The sequence below is a fragment of the Nycticebus coucang genome, chromosome 14 (assembly GCF_027406575.1).
Source record: "Nycticebus coucang isolate mNycCou1 chromosome 14, mNycCou1.pri, whole genome shotgun sequence".
Classification (NCBI taxonomy): Eukaryota; Metazoa; Chordata; class Mammalia; order Primates; family Lorisidae; genus Nycticebus; species Nycticebus coucang.
In genome coordinates this window covers 14247051-14265914 of record NC_069793.1, presented here as the reverse complement: position 1 = coordinate 14265914, position 18864 = coordinate 14247051, and the positions used below count along the sequence as shown (strand labels likewise).

Here is an 18864-nt window from a genome sequence, read left to right as displayed (position 1 = left end):
AGACCTCAGAGTGAGAGTGGAGGGGAGTTCTGGGAGGTCAGAGTTGCAGGTAGAGAATATATACAGTTTTATGCCTGGCAGGAGAACGCCATGGCATCCTAGTACGGGAGGTAGCTCCAGTTTTTAGAGGGCCTCTTCCATGGAGTATAGTAGGAGGACCTTTGAACTCTGCCCATTTGTTTGTGGGGCACTCTGAGCTGTTCTCATGGGGGAGGGGGCTCCTGTCCGCTTGGTGATGGATTTTGTACCTTTTGTTTGTATCCTCATGGTCGCAGCTCACCTTAGTGGGGTTGGTGTGTGTTTTTCAAACTTCTCTCTTGGTGCAGCTCAAATCCACCAGGTTACTTGCTAAATTTTTGTCCTTTAACTCCCCTTCTGTACGGGAGCCTCTGAGGAAAGCTGGTTTCAGTCAGCCATCTTGTCTCCTCCCCTGCATTTCTTATAATTATGTTTCCTTTTTCTAAAGACCAGATTTTTTTTTTTTGACACAGAGTCTCACTGTGTCACCCTCAGTAGAGTGCTGTGACATCACAGCTCACAGCAACCTCAAACTCTTGGCCTTAAGTGATTCTCTTGCCTGAGCCTCCCGAGTAGCTGGGACTACAGGCACTTGCCACAATGCCTGGCTATTTTTTGGTTGGAGTTGTCATTGTTATTTAGCAGGCCTGGGCCAGGCTTGAACCCACCAGCCTCGATGTATGTGGCTAGTACACTATTCACTGAGCTATGGGTGCCGAGCCTAAAACCCAGAATTTTTAAGAGGTAACAGCACCAATTCTGGAATTTAACATCAGTATGGGCCTTAAACATCAGCATAGGTTTCTGAAAAAAGTCAGAGAGGAGTTAAAATAGGGTATTATGTATCTGACAAAGTTAAACTAGACACAACTTTGCCTTTTCTGTAACTTTCTTGAATGCACTCTTCACCTCCTTGTTTCTCAGGCTGTAAATCACAGGGTTCAGCATGGGGATGATCATCGTATAAAACACCGATGCAATTTTGTCTGTGTCCATGGAGTGACTGGAGCTTGGCTGTATATACATAAAGATGATAGTCCCATAGAAGATGGAGACAGCGGTGAGGTGGGAAGCACAGGTGGACAAAGCCTTCTGGTATCCTGTGGCTGAGTGCATCTTCAGGATGGTGATAAATATGAATAGGTAGGATATCAGGATAACCAGGAGGGCAAAAAAGACATTGAAGCTGGCCACATAAATAAGAACCAGCTCATTCACATATCTATCAGAACAGGACAGAGCCATGACTGCTGGCACATCACAGAAAAAGTGATGAACCACATTGGGCTTACAGAAGGAGAGACTGAATGTTTCCCCAACGTGGATGGAGGCATTCAGGAAACCACCAACATAGCAGCCTGCAGTCAGACGTGCACACATACTTGTTGTCATGGTGGTGGTGTAATGCAAGGGCTTATACACTGCTGCATAGCGGTCATAGGCCATCAGGGCCAAGAGTAAATTTTCCACACTGGCAAAGGCTCCAAAAAAGAAAGCCTGAGCAGAGCAAGCACCATAGGAAATGAACTTGTCTCCTATAAGGAGCCCAGTCATGACCTTGGGAGTGACCGCTGAAGAGTAACAAAAGTCCACCAGAGACAGGTTACCAAGGAAAAAGTACATGGGAGTGTGCAGACCAGAGTCCCAAAGAATCAAAATGATTATCCCCAGGTTTCCAGCCACATTGATGAAGTAGATGAGAGCACACATGATGAAGAGGGGGATTTGCAGCTCTGGGGTGTCGGTCAGTCCTAGGAGGATGAACTGTGTCACTTCTGTACTGTTCTCCATCAGAGTTATTCAGGAATCAGAGCAGACCCTGTAGCAATAAGAAGTACCGGAACAGAGCATTCAACACAGCAAAGATTGCAATGAGATTAAAATGTTTATATATAATATGCATTATTTCCTTATAGCAATAATGTGTGCTTTGAGATGCTCCATAAATAAACCACGAACTTAACAACAAAATTTAGTCTATTAATTATTCATAGAGCTCCAGGCTACTGAATGAGAGATTTTCATGTATCATCTCCCCAGTTTTTAAATTTTATATATTTGTAAGCTGAGATTTGGAAAATTTAATGAAATACCCAACATGACAATTATGGAATTAATAAATTAATAAATCAACCAATTCAACTTTTCCAAGCCAGGCAGTTTCATAGACTTCTGTGTTGCTAGTGTGTCAACAGCTGTTCTAGAAACTTCCAAATCTTATTCACTTATTCATCTCAACGGAATTATGACACTGCGTAGTTGTAACTTTCATTTAGATTGTGAGGCATCAGAGGCTGAATAATTTATTCAATCTCTTTATCAAAGCTTTACACTAATTATTGTGCAAAGCTTTGGTTCCAGACAGAATGGTTACCAAGCCCAATGGCCTAAACTAAATTTAAATCAGAGAGAATTTATCTCAATTTACAATTATTCATTGTCTCCATTATTCCAAACTCAGTGTTTGGGGTTTCACAGTGAATTAACTCTACACACAGTAGATGTAGTGAGATAACTGGGGCAGCAGAGGCATGTTCATACCACAAGGACAATTCTACGGGGGAGGCACAGCACTGGGTATAGAGGTGGGCTCTGGGAAGAGGGACGTGTCATCCCTACATGTACAACCTAAGACTCCTCGGTCCTGGTCTAACTTTTCTGACCCAGATTTCCTTCATTTACAAAATGAAGATGGTAATGAGACCTAGCTCAAGGTTTTATTGTGATAATTAAGTGAGATAATGTATAAAGAAGAATATAATGTTGAGTGTTTAGCACAGCCTGATGAGTGCTAGCTGTGCTGTTATTATTAGAACTAAATGATGTTCTCTGCATGCTTTGAGAAAAGTGGGTGGCAACATCACAGGGCACCGGGTGTGTGGATGAGATTTGAAGTCTTGAAACCTCACTCTTTAGTTTGCTTTTCTTCACACAGTAGGTTCGCTGAGATTTCATGTGTCCTCCAATGAGTCACACTGGGCTCACACTCTTCCTGTGTGATTGGCTACTCTGGCTATATATGTGAGCCATTCTTTTGATTAATGTCTTTCTTGAAATGTGTAGTTTATCTTGTATTAAAAAAGTCTCTTTTTCTCCTTATTGTCATCTCATAGTTGAGTCAGACAGTGATGATTGAATGTTTGTGTTATGTGGATTATCTTTAGAATGCATATCAGTTTTGGTGAAAAGTTCTTTTTTTTTTTTAAATATTTTTTGAGACAGAGTCTCACTTTGTCACCCCTGGTAGAGTGGGCTCAAGCAATTCTCTTGTGTCAGCCTCCCTAGTAGCTGGGACTACAGGTTCCTGCCACAATGCCTGGCTATTTTTGGAGATGAGGTCTTGCTCTTGCTCAGGGTGGTCTCAAACTCCTGAGCTCAAGTAATCCACCCGCCTTGGCCTCCCAGAGTGCTGAGATTACATGAGCCACTATTCCTGACCTGAAAACTTCACGATTTAAAATTTTGCGTTGGAATATTTTCTAGTGTAGAAATAGGATTTAATTTTTTTTTCATTTTAATTTAACATTTTTGGAAGTATATCTATCCTGTATTCACTTCTATTTCCTGTTTTTCCCCTCATATTCTCAGGAGAGTTTTATATTTGCTCTTCTTAACACAAATAATCACTTTTAGCATCTACTATGTTCTACATGTACGACTGATCAGAACTCTATGCATAAAATGTGTGTGAGTATGTATGTATTTGTGTGTCTATTCTTATTTACCATTAGGGCAATTGGCAATCTGTGAAGTTATAAGATATTGTATAATTCCACAGGTAGTGTGATGAAGACTCAAGATGTAAATCCCATTTCATTCTAATTAAAAGCCTGTGCTTTTAGCCATATCACTCACAGCTTATGAAGCTGTGTCAAAACAAAACAAAACAAAACCAAGATGAAATTATGTGATTGTGGAAAAATGTTAAAATGAAGTTCAGATCTTACTAATTCATTTAGCTCCCTTTGTGGTTTAAAAAAGGGACATTTCACTCTCTGGTTATTTTTACTTTTAGAGGCCAATAGCGAACAAATTGAAATTAACACCTGATTAAACACACCATCACCAGTGCTATTTTGGGGTTATTAGTTTTAGAAAGCAGCATGATGATGTTTCATAAATATTATTACACTCTCTACTGTTGGAATTTTAATATATACCCCAGCTTCACTTCAGTGTTTTAGAAAAATGTTCAAAGCTTCTGTAATATTTATGTGTTCTCTCAAATAACTTAGAGTAGGTATAGCTGCCCCATTATTTTTGCATGAAGTGAAAGTGTACAAGGAATATGGAAGCTTACCTTGCTCCTTGAAGACAAGTGATGGTCCATCCTGAATAGTGTGTTTGAAATCAGAAATTCTTCCATAGAATAATGCAAAATATTGCTGGAGACGTTCTCCTGCAGTCAGTGGTTAAAAGATTCTGAAAACTCTAAGTCAGGAAAAGAGGAAGGAAAAGATACTAATACATGTTCAGGTCAGGTCTACAATGCCTCCTTTCTATGCCCTTAAAGGAGTCACTTATTTGTGACATACAAATTATAAAATCATCTCTTCCACATAACTTACAGAATTATGCTTGTAAATGGAAAATAAAGGAAGGTCTCCAAAACAACTTGCTAAGAGGTCTTTATTTTCAAGTTACTCAATATAACTTCAGTCTTGGAGTATTTTCCCAGCCATGGTTGTAGACTCATAGCAAATCTATAGTGCATAAGGACTTTTATACTAGCAAATATTAACACCCAGATGAATAAATGATGACCAAAGAGCCCCAGCACATAGTTTGGTCCCTCTAAAATAAAGTCATCTGGAGTCACGTTGAATGGCAGAGGCTAATTTCAGATGCTAACACTAATGAACCACTGGGGAATTACAGACCCACTGAGTTCTCTTGGGGTATCACCCTATGAGGGCATCTACAATTTTTCATTCCAGTTTTCTATAGAAAAAGCAATTTAACTACTGGTGGGGACTAAGTTGAATATTTTGAGTGTGCTACTTATACCTGTTTGTTGCTTTGTGTGTTTTTAAATTTTTAATTAATATACACTGTACACACAGTAATATGCACCCTTTTTATGCTCTTCAAATCCCTTATTGTCCCCCTTTCCTTCTCTGTGGTAATACAGATAGTCCCCAATGGATGGTTCCACTTACGATTTTTGACTTTATGATGGTTTATAGGGACTCAACCCAGTCATAAGTTGAAGAGTATCTTTTTATTAATAAAGGCATGGGATGAAGTGATGAGTAAAAATGCAAATAGAAAAATAAAATAATATTGTAATACTAATTAGTATAAGACACAATAAAATTTTATCTAAAGATTGAACATAGAAATGAGAGACAGAAGAGAGAGATAATTGAAACTTAAAAGAAAAGTAAGTGAAAAATGTGTTAGATATAGATATAATGAGAAAATTTAGTAGAAGAGTTTTAAGGGACTGTTTACACCAACTGCATTACAAGAACATGTTTAACTCAGCTGGATTGTACAGAGAGAAGTGTAGCAGCTTAGACAGATGTGGCCTTGAGAACATTGCTGCTAATTCCTGCATCTCAGTTTCATGCTCTGTAAAAACTTAGTTCACATATTTCCCAATGTACTTACATCACAGATCTGTAAATATTACATAAAATGTGATACAGAATCCTACTAACGTGATACCTGTTCAAGGAGAGTATTTGGCATTAGTTCCCTTCGTAGTCAGCATTTTTTTCTTTCTTCTCATTATCCTCCTAGCTGGCTTTGCATAGGTGGAAACATTTAGAACACATGTTCACTTTCTGAAAAATGTGTTAATTCTATTCGGTGTGCCCTGAATTGAGAATAAAGCTGCAGAGATCTAATACGCAAGGTATAGAATAGCCTACATCACCTTGATCTGACTCACTTCCTTAACCAAAGGATATTGAGTCTGAACTATGCACCAGGCCTGTGTTGGTTGCAGTTATTACTAAATAAATATTTCTTCTCTTATTATGGGGAAAACACAGCAAGCTCTACAAACCGACACTCAAAAAGGGATCGATATTATTATAAAATCACTATAAAAGTGTTCAGAGTATGTCAGAACATCCAAATGACTATGAAGTTTCTTCTTTCTTTAAGTTGCCATGTTGGACCCAAATACATATACTTTTGCATCTGATTACAGACATTTTTGAAAATAGTTAATTTCTGTATTTTGCTGATACTCCAAGAGCTATCAATAATTGTATAAATTATTTTATTTATGCTCCTGGGCATAAAGTGACTTCAAATGGTTCTTTTTGATACAAGCATTCAGAGATATAGGGCTGGATAGGATTTTACTATAAAACATGTGAACAATTATTATACCAGTTTTGTTAACAACCAAACCAATTATTACACCTGTTTTGTTAACGGGTGGCCATAAACCTGCCATGGTCTGTCCTTCCTTTCAAGAAGAAATGCTCTCTCTCTCTACCTTGTAGGCTGCTGTCCTACTCTGATACAATAATGAATACTAAAGCTCGTATTCATTGCAAACTATCCATCTGATTAGGGATTAACAATTAGAATGAATACTAAAGCTCATACTCATTATTGCATCAGAGTAGGACAGCAGCCTATAAGGTAGAGGTAGAGAGTGTCATGGGTTGTATGCTGAGCTCTTTCCAGCTTTTGATATGGTCTTTCAGAAATATGATTAAGAAAGTCACTAATGTGGTGTAAGGAGGGGAGAAAGGAAAAATTCACTTAAATCACAGGGCAAAGAGGACAAAGACTATTAGGTATAGTGTGTAAATTATAAAAGTTTCTCTTTGCAAATTATATCACATGAAGACACTAATATTTAAAAAAATCAAGAATTTGGACCTGGCTTATGGTACCCTCAATGAATCCCCAACAATAAAAAAAAAAAAAATCAAGAACTTGGATCCATTGCTTTCCATGATTTACCTTGTGTTTTCTGTTGTAGAATTTCTGTCTATAATTTCTGCATTCATTTATATTTGCTCATTGTTGAAACATCATTCTCCAGTTTTTGTTAGTTCTTTATCCAAAATTGCATGTAAGTCTTTGAGCATACTATGTGTCTTAAAGTGCTGAAAATATAGAATATTGGTGAATGAAATTAAAAAAACAAAATCTACATCAGTGTATAGAAATACCATTATCATGGAGAGACTTTCAAATTGACTACTCTGATGACTTCACACAATCAGTATTGAAATCCAAACAGCCTTTTATGTAAATATTGACATGCTGATTTTGAATTCATATGAAATGGCAAAGCTAGTAGATAAGGAAGATAACATGAAAAAGAGGAACATTATAAAACATCAATGAAAGAAATTGAAAAGGGAAATGGAAAAATAGAAGGGTATCTGATGTTCATGTATTGGAAAAATCAATATTGTTAAAATGTCCATACTATCCCCCAAACAATCAGCAAATTCAATACAATCCACATCAAAATACTGGTGACATTTTTCACAGAAATAGAAAAAGTAATCCTGAAATTTATATGGAACCACAAAAGATCCAGAATAGCCAAAGCCATCTTGAGTAAAAACAACAAAACTGGAGAAAGCTTATTACCTAACTTCAACGTATACTACAGAGCAATAGTAATCAAAACAGCATGATACTGGCTTAAACACACACACACACACACACACACACACACACACACACACACACACACACACACACCCCAATGGAATAGAATGGAGAGCTCAGAAACAAATCTATACATCTGTAGTGAATTTATCTTTGACAAAGTTGCCAAGAACGTACATTGGGAAAAAGATGATTTTTTCAATAAATGGTGTTGGGAAATCTGGATCTGCATTTGCAGACCCTTATCTCTTATCTCTTTCCACATAAAAAAATCAAATCGAAATGGACTAAAGACTCAAATCTAAGAACTGAAACTTTACAACTACTAGAAGAAAATACTGGAGAAATGCTTCAGGACATTAGTCAGGGCAAGAACTTCTTGAGCAATACTCCCAAAACATGGGCAACCAAAGCAAAATTGAACAAATGGGATCACATCAAGCTAAAAAGCTTCTGCACAGTAAAGAAAACAATAAAAAAGTAAAGAGATAACACACAGAATTGGATAAAATATTTGCAAACTACCCATCTGGCTAAGGACTAACAATTAGAATATATAGCTCTTTTTTTGTTGATTAATTTGAGTTTTCTGTAGATCCTAGTTATCAAGCCTTTGTCTGATTCATAGTATGCAAACATCTTTTCCTATTCTGAAGGTCATCTATTTGCTTTGGTTGTTGTCTCCTTAGCTGTACAGAAGCTTTTCAGTTTAATTAAGTCCTATTTATTTATTTATTTATTTATTGTTGTTGCAATTGCTATGGAAGTCTTATATCCCATCTATCACTAGGGAAGAGACCTGAATAGAACCTTCTCTAAGGAAGACAAATGAATGGCAAACAAATATATGAAGAAATGTTAATTGTTCCTAATTATCAGAGTAATGCAAATCAAAACTACTCTGAGATATCACCTAATCCCAGTAAGATTAGCCCCCATTACAAAGTCCCAAAGCTGCAGCTGCAGGTGCAGATGTGGAGAGAGGGGACACTTTTACACTGTTGGTGAGTCTGCAAACTAACACAGATTCTTTGGAAAGAAGTATGGAGAATCCTCAAAGAACTCAAATTAGATCTCCCATTTGACCCCACAACCCCACTACTAGGCATCTACCCAGGAGAAAAAAATCATTTTATAAGGATATTTGTATTAGATTGTTTATTGCAATTCAATTTACAATTACCAAAAGGTGGAAAGAACCTAAATGCCCATCAACTCAGGAATGGATTAACAAATTGTGGTACATGGAATAATGTTCGGCCATAAAAAAAGTGGTGACTTCACATCTTTTGTAATATTCTGGATGGAGTTGAAAAACATTCTTCTTAGTAAAGTATCACAAGAATGGAAAAGCAATTATCTAATGTACTCAATACTAACATGAAGCCAGTAGATGATCGGATGCATGCCCATATATGATAAAAACTCATTTCAATTCAAGCTAGGGGGAGGGATAACAAGGGAAGGGGGGGTTGGGGTGCTCTTATTGGGAATGGGCATGAAGGGGGTGTTTGGCACATCTTTTGGGTATGGGGCATAACTACAAGAGGGACTCTATCTACCTAACAAAATAAAATACTTTCACTTGGTTTTTTGTACTCTCACATTAACATGAAATAAATTTACTTAAAAAAAAAAACAATTAGAATATATAAGAAGCTCCAAAAACTCAATAGGAAAAAAAAATCATATAAGCTGATTTTCAAAATGGGTAAATGATCTGAATAGATATTTCTCAAAAGAAGAATATGAATGGCCAACAGGTGTGTGAAAAAATGCTCAGCATCATTAGTCATCAAAGAAATGTAAATAAAAACTACAGTGTGGCTCAGAGGATGGAGAACAAGATGGCAGCTAAGTAACAGCTTCCCTGCAACTGGGCACTGTGAGTCTGGGGAGATAAGACTCCAGGCATCTCTGGTTGGTGGGATCTGCCTATAATCATCCCCTTTGAGGATACAGGAAGTCAGCAAGAGACTTCTGGACCCCAAGAGGAGGACAAAAACAGTGGAAAACTGGCAAGTGGTTGCGTGTGTTCAATCGGTCTGATCCCACCAGCAACTGTAAGTAGAGCAGCAGTGAGACTGCAAACTAAAAAGGCCTTACCTATGAACTGTTTTGGTATTTTTGGACTTGGAATTCAGTTGAACTGCCTTGGGGAGAGCTTGAACAGGAGTGCGGAGAAATTTGGGTGTTGTCTATGGCCCCAGACTGAGCCGCTGAGCTGGATGGAGCTAACTGTGTTCAGCTGTGGGCCACAAGGAGCCATTGTTAGAGAACTGCCCTGGCAAGCTCCGCCCTCAGGGTCGCAGAGCATGGATTGGGCGGGAGCTAGTAACCTAGTGACTGAGTAGCCTAAAGGCAGGGACTGAACCACCTTACAGCCTTAACCCTCAGGGGCAGAGTGAGACCAGTTTTGGCACACTGGGTAAGTGCATAGACACTTAAGCAGTGATCCCAGTGATAAGCACTTTCATGGGAAGACTTCTGCTTAGCCAAGTTTAGAAGTTTAAAGTGCCTTTTAAGAGGGCTGAAGAGAGATTTAGGGTCTCCACCCTGTTTGGTTTGAGAAATCAGCGGAGGCCTCCAGTTGTATCAGCATTGTGATTAACATCTCATACCCCAGAAGACCACCTGTTGCACAGACAATATTCAGCAAGGTATATACACTGCTTTGTTTTTGGTTGATTTTTGTTTTTTTTTTTTATTTTGTTGTTGTTGTGTATTTTAATTTCAACCTTTTCTGTACAGATTTTTTTCTTTTTTTTCTTTCTTTTCTTCCTCTATTTTTCTAGTTTAAATACAATTTCCCATTGCTGCCTTTTTCAATAATTAGAACTTCATTTTTGCTAGTGTTTCTACCCCTATTATTCGGTTTTTCACACAATTTTATCTCATAAAGGTTTCTGTTTGCTCATTTTGGTTTGATTTATAGCATTTTTGTCTTTCCTCTCTATTTGGTGGAGGTGGAGTACTGTGTCCAATCAGGTTAGCAAAGAGCTGCTGACCTCAAAGGAACTACCCTACTGGGCACCCACAGAGGTTGGGTTTTTTTTTTTAAGGTTGTGTCAAAGAACCCTAGTGCACACCTATATTGCTCTGTCTCCCTCTTTCTGTGCTTCTCTTCTTTTTGTCAATATTCCCTTTTACCCACCCCCTCTCCTTTCTCTATTTTCTTTTCTTTCTTTCTTTCTTACTTTTATCCCTTCTTGCTTTTCCACCTTCTCATCCTTCTGGTCCTGTACCAAAAGGACTCATCGAAACCTAAGTCCACAGGCACGGGAACTTAAAGAGCAAGAGGAAGTGAAAGGAAAATTTGGGCAAGGAAACAGATAAAAGAAATCACTCATGAGGAGGAATCAGCAGAAAACTCCTGGCAACATGAAGAACCAGTCCAGAGCAACCCCTCCAAGGGACCATGAGGTAGCTACTGCAATGGATTCCACCTATAAAAAAAATGTTAGGAATGACAGAAAGGGAACTCACAGTACACATGATGAAAACAATGAAGGAAATGATGGAAACAATGAAGGAAACAAACTACTAATAAAGTGGAAAATAATCAAAAGAACATCCAAAAACATAATCAAATAAGAGATGAATGATATGAAAAATGTAGAAAGGATATAGGAGAGCTGAAAGAACTGAAGCAGTCAAGATGCAATGGAAAGTATCAGCAACAGGTTAGACCATGCAGAAGAAAGAATTTTGGAGGTAGAGGAAAAAGTTCTTGAGATAACTCAGATAGTTAAAGAGGCAGAAAAGAAGAGAGAAAAAGCAGAATGTTCACTGTCAGAATTATGGGACTTTATGAAGCATTCCAACATACAAGTTATAGGAATCCCAAAAGGGGAAGAAGAATGCCCCAGAGGAATGGAAGCCATACTAGAGAATATTATAAATGAAAAATTTCCAAATATCACCAAAGATTCTGACACTCTGCTTTCAGAGGAATATCAGACCCCAGGTCACCTCAACTCTAACCGACCTTCTCCAAGACACTTTGTGAAGAACCTGTCCAAAGTCAAGACAAAAGAAAAGATTCTGCAAGCTTCCAGGAGTAAGTGCCAGTTGACCTACAGGGGCAAATCCATCAGAGTGACCGCAGACTTCTCTAATGAAACTTTCCAAGCAAGAAGACAATAGTCATCTACTTTAATCTACTTAAACAGAACAATATCCATCCCAGAATTCTATACCCTGCTATACTAAACTTTAAAATTGACGGAGAAATCAAATCATTTATGGATATACAAACATTGAGGAAATTTGCTATAACAAGACCAGTTCTACTTGGAAATACTTCAACCTGTTCTGCACACTGACCATCACAATGGATCAGCAGCAAAGTAAGAACTCAGAAATTAAAGGACAGAGCGTAACATTCACACTGATGCAAAAGATACAACTAAGCAATGGACTCTCACAAAATAAGATGAATAGAATACTACCACACTTACCAATTATCTCAATAAATGTTAATGGCTTGAATTCCCCACTGAAGAGACATAGATTGGCTGACTGGATTAAAAAACACAAGCCATCCATTTGCTGTCTGCAAGAAACACACCTGGCTTCAAAAGACAAACTAACACTCTGAGTCAAGGGTTGGAAGACAACTTTTCAGGCAAATGGAATTCGGAAGAAAAGTGGAATTGCAATCTTATTTTCAGATACATATGGATTTAAAGCAACTAAAGTCAAAAAAGACAAAGATGGTCACTTTATATTGGTCAAGGGAAAAATACAACAAGAAGACGTTTCAATTCTAAATATTTATGCACCCAATTTCAATGCTCCCAGATTCTTGAAGCAGACCTTACTCAGTCTGGGCAATATGATATCTGATAATACCAGATATCACTGGTATTTAACACTCCTCTTACAGAGCTGGACAGATCTTCTAAACAAAAATTAAACAAAGATATAAGAGATTTAAATGAGACCCTAGAACAACTGTGCTTGATAGACGCATATAGAACACTCCATCCCAAAGATAAAGAATACACTTTCTTCTCATCACCCCATGGAACATTCTCCAAAATCAATCACATCCTGGGACACAAAACAAATATCAACAGAATCAAAAGAATTGAAATCTTACCTTGTATGTTCTCAGACCATAAGGCACTAAAGGTGGAAGTCAACTGTAACAAAAATGTTCGACCCCACCCAAAGGCATGGAAATTAAACAACCTTCTGTTGAATGACAGATGGGTGCAGGAAAATATAAAACAGGAAATTATTAACTTCCTTGAGCATAACAACAATGAAAACACGAGCTACCAAAACCTGTGGGATACTGCAAAAGCAGTTTTGAGAGGAAAATTCATCGCTTTAGATGCCTACATACAAAAAATAGAAAGAGAGAGCATCAACAAACTCACAAGCCATCTTATGGAATTGAAAAAGAAGAACAATCTAAGCCTAAACTCAGTAGAAGAAAAGAAATATCCAAAATCAAATCAGAGATCAATGAAATTGAAAAAAAAAGAATCATTCAGAAAATTAATGAAACAAGGAGTTGGTTTTTTGAAAAAATTAATAAAATAGATAAACCATTGACCAGACTAACGAGGAATAGAAAAGTAAAATCTCTAGTAACCTCAATCAGAAATTATAAAGGATAAATAACAACTGATTCCACAGAGATACAAGAGATCATCTCTGAATACTACCAGAAACTCTATGCCCAGAAATTTGACAATGTGAAGGAAATGGATCAATATTTGGAATCACGCCCTCTCCCTAGACTTAGCCAGGAAGAAATAGAGCTCCTGAACAGACCAATTTCAAGCCCTGAGAATAAAGAAACAATGAAAAAGCTTCCAACCAAAAAATGCCATGGTCCAGATGGCTTCACATCAAAGTTCTATCAAACCTTCAAGGAAGAGCTTATTCCTGTACTGCAGAAATTATTCCAAAAAATTGAGGAGGAAGGAATCTTTCCAAACACGTTCTATGAAGCAAACATCACCCTGATAACAAAACGAGGAAAAGACGCAACCAAAAAGGAGAATTTCAGACCAATTTCACCCATGAAAATAGATGCAAAAATTTTCAACAAAATTCTAGCCAATAGATTACAGCTTATCATCAAAAAAGTGATAGTTCATCATCAAGTAGGTTTCATCCCAGGGATGCAAGGCTGATTTAACATATGCAAGTCCATAAACGTTATCCACTGTATTAACAGAGGCAAAAACAAAGACCATATGATCCTTTCAATAGATGCAGAAAAAGCATTTGATAAAATCCAGCATCCTTTTCTAATTAGAAGACTGAAGAGTACAGGCATAGATGGCACATTTCTAAAATGAATTGAAGCTATCTATGACAAACCCACAGCTAATATTTTACTGAATGGAGTAAAACTGAAAGCTTTTCCTCTTAGGACTGGAACCAGACAAGGTTGTCCTCTGTCACCTTTACTATTCAACATAGTGCTAGAAGTTCTAGCCAATACAATTAGGCAAGACAAGGAAACAAAGGGAATCCAAATGGGAGCAGAGGAGGTCAAACTCTTCCTCTTTGCTGATGACATGATCTTATACTTAGAGAATCCCAAAGACTCAACCACAAAACTCCTAGAAGTCATCAAAAAAATACAGTAATGTTTCAGGATATAAATCAATGCCCACAAGTCAGTAGCCTTTGTATATGCCAATAACAGTCAAGATGAGAAGCTAATTAGGGACTCAACTCCCTTCACCGTAGTTTCAAAGAAAATGAAATACCTGGGAATATACCTAACAAAGGAGGTGAAGGACCTCTATAAAGAAAACTATGAAATCCTCAGAAAGGAAATAGCAGAGGACTCTAACAAATGGAAGAACATACCACTGTCACGGATGGGAAGAATCAACATTGTTAAAATGTCTATACTTCCCAAAGCAATCTACCTATTCAATGCCATTCCTATCAAAGTACCAACATCGTACTTTCAAGATCTGGAAAAAATAATTCTGCATTTTACATGGAACCAGAAAAAAACCCGTATAGCTAAGGCAGTTCTTAGAAATAAAAATAAAGCTGGGGGCATCACCATACCAGATTTTAGGCTGTACTATAAAGCCATAGTGGTCAAGACAGCATGGTACTTGCACAAAAATAGAGACATAGACACTTGGAATCGAATAGAAAACCAGGAAATGAAATTAACATCTTACAACCACCTAATATTTGACAAACCAAACAAGAACATATCTTGGGGGAAATACTCCCTATTCAATAAATGGTGTTGGGAGAACTGGATATCCACATGTAAAAGACTGAAACTGGACCCACACCTTTCTCCACTCACAAAAATTGATTCAAGATGGATAAAGGACTTAAATTTAAAGCATGAAACAATAAAAATCCTCAAAGAAAGCATAGGAAAAACACTGGAATAAATCAGCCTGGGGAAAGACTTCATGAAGAAGACTGCCATGGCCATTGCAACAACAACAACAAAAAATAAACAAATGGGACTTCATTAAACTGAAATGCTTCTGTACAGCTAAGGAGACAACAACCAAAGCAAATAGACAATCTACACAATGGGAAAGGATATTTGCATATTTTCAATCAGACAAAAGCTTGATAAGTAGGATCTATAGAGAACTCAAATTAATCCACATGAAAAAAGCCAACAATCCCATATATCAATGGGCAAGAGACATGACTAGAACCTTCTCTAAAGAAGACAGATGAATGGCTAACAAACACATGAAAAAATGTTCACCATCCCTATCTATTAGAGAAATGCAAATCAAAACCACCCTGGGATACCATCTAACTCCAGGGAGAACGGCACACATCACAAAATCTCAAAACTGAAGATGCTGGCATGGATGTGGAGAGAAGGGAACACTTTTACACTGCTGGTGGGACTGCAAACTAGTACAACCTTTCTGGAAGGAAGTATGGAGAAACCTCAAAGCACTCAAGCTAGACCTCCCATTTGATCCTGCAATCCCATTACTGGGCATCTACCCAGAAGGAAAAAAAATCCTTTTATCATAAGGACACTTGTACTAGACTGTTTATTGCAGCTCAATTTACAATCGCCAAAATGTGGAAACAGCCTAAATGCCCACCAACCCAGGAATGGATTAACAAGCTGTGGTATATATATACCATGGAATACTATTCAGCCATTAAAAAAAATGGAGAATTATATCCTTTGTATTAACCTGGATGGAAGTGGAAGACATTATTTTCAGTAAAGCATTACAAGAATGGAGAAGGATGAATCCTATGTACTCAATTTTGATATGAAGACAATGACAATTAAGGTCATGGTGGGGGTGGAGGAAGGGGAGAGCAGAGAAAGAAAGAAGGAGGGCGGGGTGGGGAAGGAAAGAGCAGAGAGAGAGAAGGAGGGAGGGGGGTGGGGCCTTGGTGTGTGCCACACCTTTTGGGAGCAAGACACAATTGTAAGAGGGACTTTACCTAACAAATGCAATCAGTGTAACCTGGCTTATTTTACCCTCAATGAATCCCCAACAATAAAAAACAAACAAACAATAAAAAACACTACAGTGTGGGCGGTGCCTGTGGCTCAGTCGGTAAGGTGCCGGCCCCATATACCGAGGGTGGCGGGTTCAAACCCGGCCCCGGCCAAACTGCAACCAAAAAATAGCTGGGGGTTGTGGCGGGCGCCTGTGGTCCCAGCTACTTGGGAGGCTGAGGCAAGAGAATCGCTTAAGCCCAGGAGTTGGAGGTTGCTGTGAGCTGTGTGAGGCCACGGTACTCTACTGAGGGCCATAAAAAGTGAAACTCTGTCTCTACAAAAAAAACAAATAAATAAAAAATAAAAAACACTACAGTGTGGGAGGGGCCTATGGCTCAGCGAGTAGGGCACCGGCCCCATATACCAAGGGTGGCAGGTCCGCCCCTGCCAACCTGCACCAAAAAAATAGGCGGGCGCCTGTAATCCCAGCTACTCTGGAGGCTGAGGCAAGAGAATCGCCTAAGCCCAAGAGCTGGAGGTAGCTGTGAGTTGTGATGCCACGGCACTCTACCAAGGATGACAAAGTGAGACTCTGTCTCTTAAAAAAAAAAAAACTACAGTGAGCTATAATCTCACCCCAGTTAAAATGGCTTTTATCAAAAAGGCAATAATGATGCTAGTAAGGATGTGGAGAACGGAAAACCCTTGACCACTATTGGTGGGAATGTAAATTAATGACAACACTTTGGAGAACAGTATGGAGGTTCCTCTGAAAACTAAAAATGCAACTACCAGATGACCCAGCAATTCCAAGGTATATGTCACTAATAACAAAATTTGATATATTGGAAAGATATCTACACTTCCATGTTTATTGCAGCATTTTTCACAATAGTCAAGATTTGGAATTATGGACAATTCGACAATTGGACACCTAAATGTCCATCAACAGATGAATAAATAAAGAAATTGTGGTGTGTATACACAATCGAATATTATATATCCATAAAAAGAATGAAATCCTGGTATTTGCCACAACATGAATGGGACTAGAGAACATTGTGTTAAGTGAAATAAGCTAAACACAGAAAGTCAAAGCTCACATATTCTCAGTCAGATGAGAGAGATAAACAATAAAAACAACTGATTTCTTGGCGACAGAGAATAGAATAATGGTTACCAGAAGCTGGGAAGGGGGGATTAAGTAGAGATGGTTAGTGGGTGCAAAAATATAATTAAATGGTTTTATAGAATGAACAATATTTGATAGCACAACAAAGTGACTGTAATCAACAGTAAGTTAAGGTATATTTTAAAATAACTAAAAGAGTGGAAATAGAATGTTCCTAACACAAAGAAATGCCTGAGGAGATGAATCCCTGAAGTACCTAGATTGATTAATTCACATTATGTACCTATAGATTAATTCACTTTTCTTCCCTGTATCAAAACATCGCATGTGCTCTATAAGTATATATAGCTATTATGTACCTACAATAATTAAATAGAAAAGAAAACCAAAAAGACAGATAATACCAAGCTCTGGCAAAAATGTAGAGAAATCAGAACTCTCACTGCTGGAAAAACAATGGAAGATTAAGTTGGAGGATGAACATTTCCTGGTTTCATGATTTACTCTAACTTATAGTAATCAATACAATTTGATATTGGGAAAAGAGATACACAAGTCAATGGAACCGATTATAAAATCCAGAAATTGATCTACAGTATGTAGTTTATTTGCACCCTGCACCTCTTCCTGTATAGTTTAAATCATTTCTAGATTACTTATAATACTTAATACAATGTAAATGCCATGTAAGTAGTTATTATCCAGTTTTGGGTTTTACCTGTATTTTTTTTGTTGTTGCTGTATTGTCTTTTTTCCCACCAGCTTTGTAAGAGTCCATTTCTATGTATTTATTTAAAATATTTTATTTATTATTTTAATTTGAATTAACAGGAGAGCACAAATCATTAGGTTGCATTGTTTGTGTTTCTAAGGTAAAGTTCGAGTTGCTGTTGAGGCAGTTGAGCCCTTTATCCTGGGAGTGTGTTATACACCCAATCCCCTCCTCCCCACTCCCCCAACTTGAATATACTTGTAGTATTCTCTGATATGGGCATGTAGTTTTAATACATTCTTCTTAGTATAGTATCACGAGAATGGAAATGCAAGTATCAAATGTACTGTCATTTTTAATGAATATGTACTATCACTTATCTGCAGTTCATTACATATGTGGATGCAGACACAAAGAGCTGACTGCCCTTCCTTTAAAAGTATTCCACTTTTACTCTCAAGTTAGAATTATAAGAACACTTATTCAACTCAATGAATAATGTCATACATAAACTGATATTTTAACACCCCAATTGATTGCTTAAATTATTTTACCAAAATTAGCTTCATTTCATTTACATCTGGCAAATTTTTCACTCCCATATGTGTGTGTTCACATGGGGCACATGTATAAATATATTCACGGGCTCATTGATGCCCCTCTTTTATGTGTGTGTTTCTACCAGTATGTGGTAGAGGACATTTATGTAGAATGGGTGAAGGAATTAAATGTTTTCAATACAGGTTTTGATAAGTAAAACCCAAGATATCTTGTGATTCACCTCAGCCATCCCATTCAGGTATTCTATTTCTAGACATTATATTTCACTTTCCCTAGACAACACACTTTTGAAGAAGGGAGAGTATCAGTTTAGGAACTTAACTTCAATGTGGGCCTTAATATGTGATTCAGGACATGGAGAATATCTTAGGAAAATGAAACAAGGTCATTATGGATCCTACAATGTTAAAC

The 18864-nt window shown here is 37.6% G+C and overlaps 1 protein-coding gene across 1 annotated transcript; it reads right to left on the bottom strand.

Annotated features, from left to right (window-relative positions):
- Positions 1-873: 873 nt before the first annotated feature.
- On the bottom strand, positions 874-1812 carry LOC128564296 (olfactory receptor 5B3-like). The gene has a single exon (XM_053559790.1). It carries the CDS (start codon positions 1807-1809, stop codon positions 874-876), a length of 936 nt encoding a protein of 311 aa, XP_053415765.1. The 5' UTR covers positions 1810-1812.
- Positions 1813-18864: the final 17052 nt, after the last annotated feature.

Excerpts from the sequence above, each read along its gene's own strand:
- LOC128564296 (XM_053559790.1), bottom strand. The coding sequence starts at position 1,809 with ATGGAGAACAGTACAGAAGTGACACAGTTCATCCTCCTAGGACTGACC.